At 39.8% G+C, this 13,034-nt stretch overlaps 1 protein-coding gene across 1 annotated transcript in view; it reads right to left on the reverse strand.

The window, feature by feature from the left end:
* The window catches only part of LOC118422927 (mucin-like protein), a 30,808-nt gene extending 18,617 nt beyond the window's left edge, over positions 1 to 12,191 (reverse strand). The window contains exons 1-16 of the mRNA XM_035830794.1: positions 12,082 to 12,191; positions 11,722 to 11,861; positions 10,835 to 11,102; positions 10,266 to 10,369; positions 10,029 to 10,122; positions 9,296 to 9,439; positions 8,702 to 8,894; positions 7,908 to 8,073; positions 7,064 to 7,217; positions 5,408 to 5,548; positions 4,331 to 4,581; positions 3,592 to 3,757; positions 2,780 to 3,046; positions 2,293 to 2,504; positions 1,621 to 1,734; positions 800 to 1,055 (exon numbers count right to left, since the gene is read on the reverse strand). Of these exons, the coding sequence (XP_035686687.1) occupies positions 800 to 1,055; positions 1,621 to 1,734; positions 2,293 to 2,504; positions 2,780 to 3,046; positions 3,592 to 3,757; positions 4,331 to 4,581; positions 5,408 to 5,548; positions 7,064 to 7,217; positions 7,908 to 8,073; positions 8,702 to 8,894; positions 9,296 to 9,439; positions 10,029 to 10,122; positions 10,266 to 10,369; positions 10,835 to 11,102; positions 11,722 to 11,766 (2,575 nt within the window). The 5' untranslated portion in view covers positions 11,767 to 11,861; positions 12,082 to 12,191. The remainder of the gene's footprint in view (positions 1 to 799; positions 1,056 to 1,620; positions 1,735 to 2,292; positions 2,505 to 2,779; positions 3,047 to 3,591; positions 3,758 to 4,330; positions 4,582 to 5,407; positions 5,549 to 7,063; positions 7,218 to 7,907; positions 8,074 to 8,701; positions 8,895 to 9,295; positions 9,440 to 10,028; positions 10,123 to 10,265; positions 10,370 to 10,834; positions 11,103 to 11,721; positions 11,862 to 12,081) is intronic.
* Positions 12,192 to 13,034: the final 843 nt, after the last annotated feature.

The raw sequence follows: 13,034 nt of genomic DNA on the forward strand, positions 1-13,034 counted from the left end.
GGCAAAATCTGTGCTATATTAGTCTTTATTATGTTCTTTAAAACATCTTATTTTTCTACCACTCAAAATCAGACGACTTTTTATAACTCCAAACGACAACCACTTGAAATCATGTCATTCCAAATCGTAAAAAGCAAAAGCTTGTATAAGAAATAACGGCAAAGAGCTGGAACATATTGGTCTTCATTATAACATTCATAAAGCATGCAAAACGTAATAATCTGTAACAGTGTGTACTGCCTATGATATGCAAGAAGTGCAGTCATTCCCGGCTATGTGAAAAGACCGTTCTCTTAAACCATTAACCCTGACACAAAGAATGCCTAAGCAAAGAATAAATAAACAGCTAGAATAATCCTTACATACCACTGTTGACACCCCCATGTTTGGCCAAAAATCAATTCCCAAGGGAATGCATTCGTGCAATTTTCTAAATTCTTTCAAAGCGATCGTAATACTGTAGAAAATGCCTCCGCCCCTGAGGCGTCGCCAAAAAACTGAGTTTCATACAGGTAGATGTTTGAAGCTGTACATATAATGCCTGTTCCGAAACCTGGGCCCGGTCGGCTATCTTTCGGAAACGGAATATATGATAAAAAGGGCAACAAAACATACAAAATGGGAAAAACTTAGTCATGGGTATAGTCTATGTACTATATAATCCTCGGTAAACACTTCTATTTTTCGTTTCCGCAAACATCACGGCTGGGCCCTACTTTGGATATGGAACCAAAGCCTTACAGGGTGGTTCCAGGACGATGGATTATTCAAAATGGGAGTTTCGATGTATATATCGTACCTTGACATATTGTTCCATTGCCTTCATATCCCACAGGACACTCTCCACACTCGTACCCATCCACATCAGCTGGCGGGGGTAGATCCGTACAGTTCACTCCAGGGAAACAAGGGTCGAAGTTCGCTGCACAGGCGTCGATATCAGTTTCACAGTGTTGACCTGTATAGCCATCCTGGCACACACACTCCAGGATGATGAACCTACAAGAAAAAAAAAAAAAACTATGGAGCAACGGGTATTGGCATATGAACTGCCCCTAAAGGAAAAAGAACGCTCAGCATCACATGCCAAGAGCTACATAGTTGAGGCATTTTTTTCTTATTTGCTGTAAAACACAGGGGCAATGTGGAACTGCACTTAAGTTCGTAACGTACTTTAATGTGCTACAAACAAAGAACAGACAGACGGTAAAGGTAAGCCAAGGGCCTTTTGAGCCGTAGGGGCGTGAGTTCTCTACCTCCTGGATGTTATAAGAAGGAGACTTTTAAAACTCCCAAATCGAAGCCAGGTACCCATATTTATACCTAAGTGGAGTTACAAGACTTTCCCAATGTTACCAGATCGATCTCATGACAGGATTCGATCCTAGGACCTTTTGATTCAGGGTTAAATTCCTCGCAGTTTCCCCATCCGACACAACATGATTTTTTATGAATATCGTTGATAAAATCTCCATGCAGAAGCTCTAAATCAGTCTCTTGGCTTATAAATGAATAGGCACAAACTTTATTACAAGGGCTACGTAGTGCTAAGGACATGAAAGGTTTTTGTTACACATGCTAATAGATATAAATGACTGTGTACCTCTCGTCATCACTGACAAGTGAGGGGTCCATGCTGCTGCTGGTGTTGCAGGACCCGTTGTTTCTACAGGAGCACATGTAGACAACAGGCCAGTACTCAGCTGAGCTGTTCTCTGTGTTTGTCGCCATGAGCTGTTAATTAAAAAGCATATTAATTACTAAATGACATTAAAATAACTTCAATACAAGATACTGACTGCTCGGCTGAAGATCTGCCCAAGGCTATGGAGGATTGGAAAGGATGGAGGGAAAGAGTCATGCCCGGATGATGAGTACAAGTATTCCAGTGACGCTGTAGTAGACAGATGTCACTCAAAACGTCCGGAAGTGATCTCTGAATCTTACTTATCCAGTCGTAGAGATTAAAATAATTTCACTTATTTTTATTTTATGTACTAATCCAGAGACACATGTCGCCAGTAGAGCGGGTTTCGATGAGCACTGGGTACATACATAAAACAAATATAAATGCATCGAAGATTAAAATAATATCATACAAGAAACCAAAGAAATACATACTAGTGATGCAAGTAACTCAGTATAATATATAAAGTAAATAAGGTAGAAAATGTAAGTTGCATATCAATGCTTTGTAAACAAAACAAAATAAACAGTGTTAAGTGACAACGTTTACTGATGTTCAAGATGTTTTAAATGTACGGAATCGAGATCGATTAAATAGCTACATACCTGGAGGTTGAAGATTTCGTCGGACGTCACATTCCATAAAAGGGTGACGTTATTGTCGTTGATAAAGACGGAGACGTCCGGTGGTACTTCGTCGCCCGTTTCGATCGTCAGGTTGAGGCCGGCGGGATCAGAGACGTTGACTTGTATCTCCACAACATCTCCTAGGTTTACATACACGGCCTCTGGTCCAGAAATAACTGGTGGGAACGTGTCTGAAAATCAAAACGTAAAAATATGATGTTGTTAATGAAGTAAATATTTAACATATGGCATGCACCCTGGGTAGGTTGGCAAGTGCAATTCAAAATGGCCGACTTCTCTCGTTTTTTGGTGGCCGAATAGTTACTGGGGGATCACGCGAGTAAAAAAAAAAATATGTGAATGTAGAATGCATATGTCTATATTCAATCTCCACACAAGTAAATACGATTTGAGTACAGTCCACATAGATATAGACTGCATAAAAGTACTGCTAAATTTAAAATACCTCGAGCAGATACGCTGTTTTCAAAGTTCTGCTCTTCTGCCTCCGCCAGTCTCCCGACGTCGATGTCCCCCGTCTCGGCGACGTCAAACAGGCACGACGTATCGTTCCCGCAGACCTCACGCGCCTCGTCCTCTAGTTCTGAATCACCGAAGTTCAGTTCATCGGTGAATTTCGGAAGGAAACCGTCAGAAGTAAAGTTGCTGGAATCTTCACCGGGCTTGTATTGAAAGATGGACTTCTTTGGACCATCACCATCTGTTACTCGCCCTGTGGTACAAAGAATATGGTATTCATTATAACACAAATACAGTAACAACCATGGCATCAATTTTTGAACAAAAAATATGATAATATGTTTTAAAAAATCAACGGCCATTTCTCTTTTTAATCCATATCTTTCACTCTTCGCAATTACCAGATTTTAATCTGCACCTTTAGTAACATATTATATAAGAAAAATATTTTAAATACAGTTCAATCTCTGCATTTGGATGAAAAATATGTTTACTTTTTTAGTGACATCCATCACTTTTCTGTAGCATTACTAGAAGTAACTAGCAGAGCAATGCAAGTACATCTAACAAAAATGTAACACGACAAAGTCACTACCTCAGATCTTAGCTGTATGCAAATGTCACTGATATGTAAATCTTTTCTTGATAATTCAAATGAACTGATATTGTCCTGGAGGGATTTGACAACTGAACGTGCGAAATTACATCTTCAAATTTATTCAGTTGTTGATGATAAATTGTCTCCAAACCATTGGGTGTCCTACGCTCATAAATGTATTGTCATATCTGTAAACTCACACGAGCTTCCCATCTCAAAGATTTGTCTCTCCGAAGATTTGAAAGAAAGTAAGGTGCCGTTGAAGAAATCAAAGTCGTTTGAAGTGTCGCCTTCCCATCTTCCCAAGAGGCCCCGCGTCTTGTTCATGTACTCCTCGGGTGCAGAAAACTCCATGAAGAGCATCGCCTGGATGGAATCGTTATCAAAAGCACAAAAATACAGTATAAAAGATTTGACGATTCTTTCGATAAAACTTGTCGATTCAAACCTATTTCCTTAAAAAAGTAGTTGGATACTGTCTACATTTTTACGACACTGAAAATAAGCTGCGTGAATCTAGGAATTGTAAATAGAAGACAACTTTTACACGTATACTGATGACACGTTATTTTCACAAGAGAACATAAAAAGCATTTTTTTTAATTTTCTGGAACATTCTTCACAGATAAAAGTCTGGACAATATATATTCAGTACAATGACTGACGCAGCAATGAAATTTAACACTTTTGACGCAAGAACATGCCATACATAGTACATACGAATTTGTTTACCTAGTAAAAATTCTACGCACTTATGTAGGTGCACTGAATTTTTCGCGGTCAAACAACAATAAGCGGGTTACTGAAGAAAATGATAACGAAAACCTATGAAACCTAAACTAAGGGGGAAACCTACGATGCCTAGTCGCGTCTTGATATACCTGACACAGCATACAGGTGCTAATGTAGATAACATGATGTAGAGTGGACAAAAATTACCTTATTTGATGTAACTTTCACTGTTATTCCGCTGAAAAAGACGATGAGTATGGAGTTGTTGGATGGTTGAGTTAAGACGGCGGTTTGATCAACTTCTAACTCGAAATCTTCCTCTTCAAACAGCGTCGTGTTGACTGCGGGGTTGTTAACGTAAACTTCCACTCCAGATTCACCTTCCAAGTTGACTTGAATACTGGTGTGGTTCTTTTGAGAAGCAGCAATGGCACAGAAGACTGTTGCATGGCTGCTTCCTGTGAACAAACAAAAATAAAAACAAAAAAAAAAACGTCGCTTTAAACAATACAGTTGGGCATCGTGTTTGGCGTAACTGGTAGAGTGTTCGGCTTGGAATCTATAGGTCCCGAGTTCGATACCCTCCGTGCCCCGACGTTGTGCCTTTGGGAAAGGCACTTTACACTAGCCTCCATAGCAGGCTCTCTATGGAGGCTAACTTTACACGACCTTCCTTACTTCACCCATATGTACAAATGGGTACCTGACTTTGGTCGGGAAGGTAAAAGAAAACCACTCTTACCTTCTGATTGTACTGTGTATGTGGCACTGTTATTATACGTTACTAACTTGAGTGCAGTGCCACATTGTAGCCGTCTGCCCAAAAGCAAGTAGAAAAAAGCTATACATTATAGGCAACGTTGTGTTCATTTTACACATCTGTACTCGAACACAGCGTGGCGGCAGGGATTCACAGTTTACATCTCCTATGATAAACGTGAGCAAGGCAAATTATGTCCGTAGATAATATCCCTTCCTTATTCTTCTTCCTAAATACTTCAAAGAAGAAATGGACCTGTTAGCAAGCTCGGTGCTTAGCCCTCAAGCATGTGCAATGACTTCTTCGTTACAAGTCATCTCTTTGTACATAAGCTATGGCCCAATTTTTTTTTTCTGTTATCTCCACGCAGATATACTCTTACCAAACTAGTAATTCTCGCCAGAACTCTATCTCCAGTAGTCTTTTTTTTACTTTATTTCAGGCACTCACCGGCCCATTTGAAACAAAGGCAAACATGAAAAACAGAATATGTACAAGTTGAGTGCCAAAATTGAAAGTGTTACCTTTCGCAAAGCATGTCCTTCCCTGCACCTGATGTTCTCCATTGTCTACATCCACCACCACGAACTCCCCCAGCCCGTTGAAAGCGTACCGCACTCCGTCCAGTGTGGTGATATGGGGGTCTCCCCAGGCACGGATCCAGCCTTAAAGAAAACATTAACAATGTATAACTTTAAGTAAAATTAGATTGTGAAGCTAATAACACCTTAATACAGCATTTGATTGTATTCAATCTGAATAAGATTAATTAAAGCCTGGCGTTTTTACAAAACATTCAGCTTTTCTGATGTTATAGAATATTATAGAATATTATAATTCAAAACCTTTAATACTGACTACAGGTATTGCAGTTTGAATTCCTTCGCTGACATCACAGTGAAAATTGCAGGTGATTTAGAAGGATTTTTGCTGACAATTCAACAATGTGTCAGTGAGTGAATACATGATAATTTATTATGATGTCTGCTTTGTTTATCGCAAAACTTAATTGTTGAATCATCTTCCCTGTTCACTGACTGTGACTTTGTAAGATAAATTAATGACTTGAAGTATGAAACATGTATTTAAATCAGTCATTACTGCTAGTATAAATATATAATTAATTCAGAAATTTTAAACAGCATCAACTGTGTTTCTTCAGTAAAAGTATACAGAACTTGGTTTCATAGGTTTTTTGTTTCAATCACTGAAGAAAAACAATGGAAGCTGTTTGAAACGTTTACACATATTTGCACATTTGGTGTTTACTAAGGTATCAGGACAGTTCGGCACGTGGACACTTCGGCCCGGACATTTCGTCCCCAAGTCCAGGACACTTCGGCCCCAAGTACAGGACACTTCGGCCCCAAGTCTAGGACACTTCGGCCCAGGCTCAAAGGACACTTCGGCCCTGCTAGTTCCTGTGTGCGTGGGCATGCTATGCAATGTACAAATTAATCTCGTAGCTCGCAGTTGTAAGGACATTGATTTCGATATTTACGATGAACAGTTAATGCTAGTCGGGTGTTTTGAGCAGTAGATTCATTTTTAAGCTGTACATGTAAGTTACTTATGTTGTACATTAAAAAAAATATCTGTAACAGGTCGCGTTGTGGAGTATTTTATAGGACTGTTTAAGACGGCTAACTATACATCGCAGTAGGTAAGACATCAGGTAAGCTAGGGTCATGCAGAAAACCGGAGAAAAAAGGGATCTTCATGCCCCGAAAACGCAAAAAAAATCGCTATCACTAATGACGATTTCCTCGAGTAGACAGGAGAACACTATATCATATATTGTACAAGTAAAATCATACGTCCTAGGATCATACGTTATTTAGTCAACTCAGGCTACGTGATAGATAACTATCGTGGAGTGACTCGGGGCCGAAGTGTCCTCGGCTTGGGGCCGAAGTGTCCTCGGCTTGGGGCCGAAGTGTCCTCGGCTTGGGGCCGAAATGTCCTGATTGCCAGGGGGCCGAAGTGTCGATGTGCCGAAGTGTCCGACATTCTTTACTAATACCAAAAGTGTTTACACCTAAAATGTACAAACGTCTGTGTTCAGGATTAATACATTGCAGCAAGAAATTAGTAGCTATTCTATTTTAATGTCATAATCTAATTTGTATTTTGCATTGATTAGTGCCATTATTTGGAACACATTGCGCATGGGCACAAACCTATATGAAGAGGATATTGTCGGCACGGATTTCCCGAAGACGGCACGGACCAGGGCCGGTACTGAGAGAACCTGCGACAGTACCACCCGGACCTCAGCCGGCCGGAGTCAACGCAGCACTGGCGATGAACCTGTTGATCACTCAAACGGTTGTTCTGACAGGGACAAAAGGACTTATAAGACTCATAAGGACTTTAAACGATAAAAACACTATCTCTGTTAAATACTTCGAATCTTGCCCGTTCCCTTATAACATGAATGAAAAGCGAATTGCTGGCCGATTTGAGCTTTTATGAATAAACAAAGATAATATTTTAGTCGAATTGATAACAATTTTAGAACCTACTTATAAAACAAGGGATTCATTCGGAGAAAGTTGAACACGTGTTATATGAAGGTACTCTCCTAAAAGAGATTACGCTTTACTTGTTTTGACGTCTTTTAGACGTATTGGTATGAAAGTTAATACGTAAATTGCAATGTAAGAAAAATGAACTTCTCCAGCTCAAGAAACATAACTGAATGGAATTTTCGGCAAAATATTTTTAGTCGGCGTTTTCTTTTTGTCAGCTCTTAAAGAACACCTTACAAAATAGAAAGCCCTACAAATAGCGTCTATATTGTATACAATTGGTACATAAACTAAAATATTCTGTCATATCTAGAAATTTGAGTCGCTCCCATCAACTTCCTGAATATAGTGTTATTTTCATAGTTTACCTATTTAGATCGATCGAGAATTCAGAAATAAACGTCGTAAACGTTCGCCTTACGACAATTAAATGTCCTCCTTGTGATCCCCTCAGCAGCCTTCCTCCTCCAATCCTCCGTCTTAAGAAAACCACCTGGTGACGTGACCACCACCATCCCCGCCACACAACACGTGTTTGCCACCAGTAGTGTGCAGGACTGTAGCAGCATGTACGGCTGATAGAGTACCGTCTACCCCCGTAGGTGAACACGTACCGTCTTCTACTTTCAGCACAGGATCGCGAGATGCTGTAGCTGTACCTATAGTATATAGTTCCTGTATTTTAGATTAATATTGATAAATAGGTAGGATGTTTGCCTCGTGACCAAGAGGTCTCGAGATCGAATCCGGCTGCCGTGTCACCGATCTTGTGCCTTTAGGAAAGGCTTTTTACACCGATTTCCTCACTATACTCAAGTGAAATGAGTACCTAGCTTCGGCTCGGATAGGACGTTAAATGGAGGTCCTGCGTCTGAGGAGAGCCATACCCCACGCATGTTAAAGAACCCCCACACGTGCAATGACGCGGTGTGTGATGGTGCAAATCCTTCTATCGGGAGTTGGCGATTCACTACAAATCACCTTGACGGGAGACCTAACGCATCCCCGTCTAGTATTCAGCTATTCGAAAGGGTATATCACCCCGTAAAGGTATAACCCCGTCGTGTGTAAGCACGTCGACCTATGATGCATGATGTTGATGATGAGATTAATATTTTTGCAATGATAAGCCTTCGCGCATAGTATGCATGTGCGACTGGTGCATAGTAATGACCTGCGTCAATGTTAACATTTGGCTTTCGCATATAGTTATCATGCCAAATTACAGGTATGTTAAAAAGGTACCATGCATTATCTGTATGATACTACAAACGGTATTAGACTTACGTGTTGTCATGATATGCTTGTTCTGCAGTACAGGGGCACGTGTATGCCCAGCGCAGCCAGTTGTAGACGTTTCGTAGAAACCAGTCAAGTCCCCTGTCATCCTGCTGTCTCCTGATCCACACAGCGCACTGCACCACCGACGGTTGAGGCACAAACGGGTCGTCCTGTCTTTGAAGAGGGTAGCTCCAATGACCTGTTGGCGAAATATAAAAAAAATGCCTATCAGGCGTATCTTAAAGATTTATTACCTCAGACCCAATTTTTGGCGGTCGTGGTCGCGTTAGCCAGGTGATTGCCTTGAAAAGATCACTTTATGCTTACAAACAAATGTCAATGGGGACATTATTGAGGGGACGGAAAAAACGTAATCGTAATGACCAAGTCGGCTTGAAGAGGTGGTCGCTTGTGCAGGTTTAACTGTATTGCCATTGCTATTCAATAGGTACTCTTATTTACATCTCCCACTCTTGTAGTTTAACTTTATAGTTTACAGTCATGACTTTTAGATATATCCGCGAACTGTACTTCTAAAAATCAATTTTGACCAATTTCTCATACCATGTAACTGTAATGGCACATTTTTATCATGAATACCTCCATACGTAGACCATGCGCTCTTCATCCTCATTGTCCCCGAGTACGCCATGTCCATGGCATTGTTCAACCAGTAACCCTGGCCGGCGTTATATCCGGCCACTGCAATGGCATTTGGTCGACTAGTTTGACCCAACAGTTCATCTAAAGTAAGGAAAAGAAATGGTAGTTGTAAACGCGCATTTTCTAGAAAAGAAAAAAAAAACCATATGATTTCTTCGCGCGAGGAGTGAAGGAGGCAGTGTACATTAGAGCCCAGCGGTCCACACTCAACAGAGACGGGGGCGGCATAGACTTTCTGATACTTATGACCCCCGCCTGCAAAAGTGGCGTGTTCTTGACGTCACTGATGGAGATAGAAGTGTCATTCTGTGAACAAGATCGACGGAGTTTGACCGATAATTTAGGGTAAGTCCCTGTATTAATTCAGTGTTGGAGAGAAAGTTCTATAATGTATTCTACCAACACGGATTAACTTTCATGCTAACTTTGAAATGAAACTTCAGAGTCCTCTGCATGTCACATTACCATGTCATGTGGCGAAACAAACTGTGGCAAAACGTACTGTGGCGAAGTGACAATGTGGCGAAACGACCAAAATCCAATATTAGTTTACAGATTCTTCTTTCTAACTGACTCGCCAACGCTACACGTGTTTCTCCCACAGACGTGAGATGGGGCAAATAGTAATAGATTGATCCACAAATAGAAGAGTAATTTGTTTCCATCATACCTGGACTTGCCCAACCAATCTTCATCGTAGGATAGATGAAGTGAGCAAACGAATGTGTCCCGTCGGTTGACAGTACCAACTGGAAGCTATTCCTCTGAGGGTTTATTTTAGAAAAATAAGAAGAAAACCATCATAATGCAACTCTTTAGTACGAATTGATACATATATGTTGGCAATTATAATGACTATAGTAAATATTGAAAAAAAAAACTCAATTATAATTTAGCAAAAACTCACCGGAAGCCTGCTATTGTCGACAGGACAGAATCCTCCCGGGCAGATATGGGGGTCAGGTACAACGTTACTCCATGTCACCACCACTGCCCATACTGGGTCATAATCTAAGTTTACAGAAAGGGTGTTTTAATTATCTAAACAAAGTTTCTTTGTTTATTTTCGCAATAAAAGACATACTGATTTGAAAATAAGTTTCTTTTATTTCCACAATAAAATACTAGTACATAAAACAATACAAAATAGAAAAAAAACAGGTTTAGTTGTACAATACAATAGAGTAATACATGGAATGTGATACATACGGATAATAAAATAACGAATTAAGATAAGAATTGAACTTATATGTCAATTACAAGGGCGGAAATGCTATGATCTATACATTGATAAGAAACTTAAAAAACGTACTTTATCAAAGCATTTACTGTGCTGTGTAAACTATTCTGTATCCCTACTTACATTATGGCGACAATTGAATGAAGGCCTTTAAATATGACGCCATATACACCTCGGAGCAGATCATTAACTCTTTATTGAAGGATGTTATAGAAAAAAGTTATGATAAAACTTACATGGAAGATAAAATCCTCTTGTAGACCGGCCATCGTCACGGGCACGATTGAGAATGGCCGCTGTGTAAGAGTTCCCGTCGTTCTTTGCGTACAGCTCGTAGAAGAGTTTGGTACCCAGATGTAAAGCGTTGTCCAATGGGCTCAGCGGGCGGGAATTTGCTAGAAATGGCGCGATAACAGCAGAGTACATCCACTGATGACTCGTGAGCCTGATTGGCCAGTACGGTCGCCGAATCATGTCGAAGGAAACGATCCCGTTGTCACAAATCTATTTAGGGAACAACAAAATGTTGTTAAAGCAAATGATTTCTTGTTACACTTACAGGTACACTCATTGACTTCTAGGATAATCGAGGTAATGTATTCGGTTTACGTGTTTCATTCTGTAGAAATTTCTTCATGGTAAATTAGGAGAAACTTGATGTGTATCGGAAAATTGTGTAACCGCAGACACGCAGGATGACAAAGTTTTTCTGGTCGGACCAGTGTCCATATTTTGGCAGAACTAGAGATAACTTTACGATGATAAGAAATAAATGCACGAAACTCTGAAACTCGTAGAGAATTAGGTATTAAGTTTTTCTTCAACATTGAAATTGACACATTTCATATGGCAGGATGATTGTTGGAATTTGTGATACGATATAAAGCCATGTTGATTTGATATGTATGACATCCCCTGGGAACTACAAAACTGATGGGAGCGAGCGAATAAATTTTTTTTTCCCAAAAAAAGTTACCTTCAGTATGAAAGCTAAGTGGTCAGGAAGGTTGAACAAAGGACTAAAACACATTGTATGGTATACCAACTGTTAGGTGTAGGGACCATGATAACTGTGTTAATGTTACATCACGAACGATCAGAAATAAATTTCTTTATAACTTACGTGTATGTAAAGGTGACGGCGTCCAAAAAATCGAAATCCCTCCATCGGTAGCGTCTGCCTTTTACAACTGTGGTAGTAGTAGCTGTGCCAGTGCTCCGAACTACTACCAACCTCAATCCCGTATGGGTATAGGTCAACATCTGCATTTAATTAAAATATGTCATTTTTGCAATGCCATAATAGATTGCTTGATAACTTCTGTGTTTCTAACTGTAGAATTACGCAGATAAGGTATATTTGAAGTGGAATTTTCCGATGACAGCAAAGACCGATCACCCTAGAATTTACCTATTGCCAGGTTATTCCTCTCTTAACATGCTTTCACCAGTATTTAAGTTAACTAGTGAATTAAAAGCTTACCACGGCATTCTTTCCCATTGACAAGCCTGTGTCCGTCTCGACAACTACATTGAAACGAACCAGGGGTGTTGATGCAGTAGTGACAATCTTGCAGTTCGTTTGAACGGCACTCATTTACTTCTGTGAAAAGAAAATAGTGCTCTGTTTTAAATTTGCCTACCAATAAAGCTGTTGTGCAAACACAATACACCTTGGGGACTAAAGTCAAAACATTGTAAATAAATCTATCATCCTCTGCATGATGCATCAGTTTTAATAAGGTACGTAAAGGTGAAATATACCCAAAAGCTCATGGAAGATAGGGTTAAACTAGGAAGAAGAGTCTGATACTAGGGGTTGGATCAATTCCTTTAGATATTGTCGAGTATGGCCATGGACGATTTTATAGAATAAAATAAGAGTCTGAACGTGGCGCCGTTCAGGTAGTTTTTCCCATCCCAGTTCAGTAAGTAGAGAAGAGTATGAAGACCCCCTAATGGCACCAGCTACAGTTATAGAAGAATAGTATTGTAGACGTTTAATGAGATTCGAGTTTGAAGCAGTGCAACCGTGCCATACTACGCCGTCATATTCAAGTAGCGGGTGGATAAAAGATTTATACATAATTTCAAGAACTTTACGGGGAGCTTAAATTTAATTTTAATGAAGATTGAAGATTTTTATATACGTTTACTAGCATTTTTTAAATATATATGAGTATCCTATACTCAGATTCCGTCAGCATCTTTCTTTTTTTCAAAACTCTTTCAAATGAACCTTGTTGAAAATTGCCCGCTTCTTTTGGGTTTTGGAGCCACATATAGAAATGAATGTATTTTAGAAAGTTCAAGTTTGGCGATCCAAGATGGCGGATACAAGATGGACGTCATTTTCCGATGTCATGTTGACGTTAGGACCGATGTCATTGGCCACAAATACTTAGCAGACTTAAATATGTTATAAGATACCCTTGA

The sequence above is a fragment of the Branchiostoma floridae genome, chromosome 9 (assembly GCF_000003815.2).
Source record: "Branchiostoma floridae strain S238N-H82 chromosome 9, Bfl_VNyyK, whole genome shotgun sequence".
In the NCBI taxonomy this organism is placed as follows: Eukaryota; Metazoa; Chordata; class Leptocardii; order Amphioxiformes; family Branchiostomatidae; genus Branchiostoma; species Branchiostoma floridae.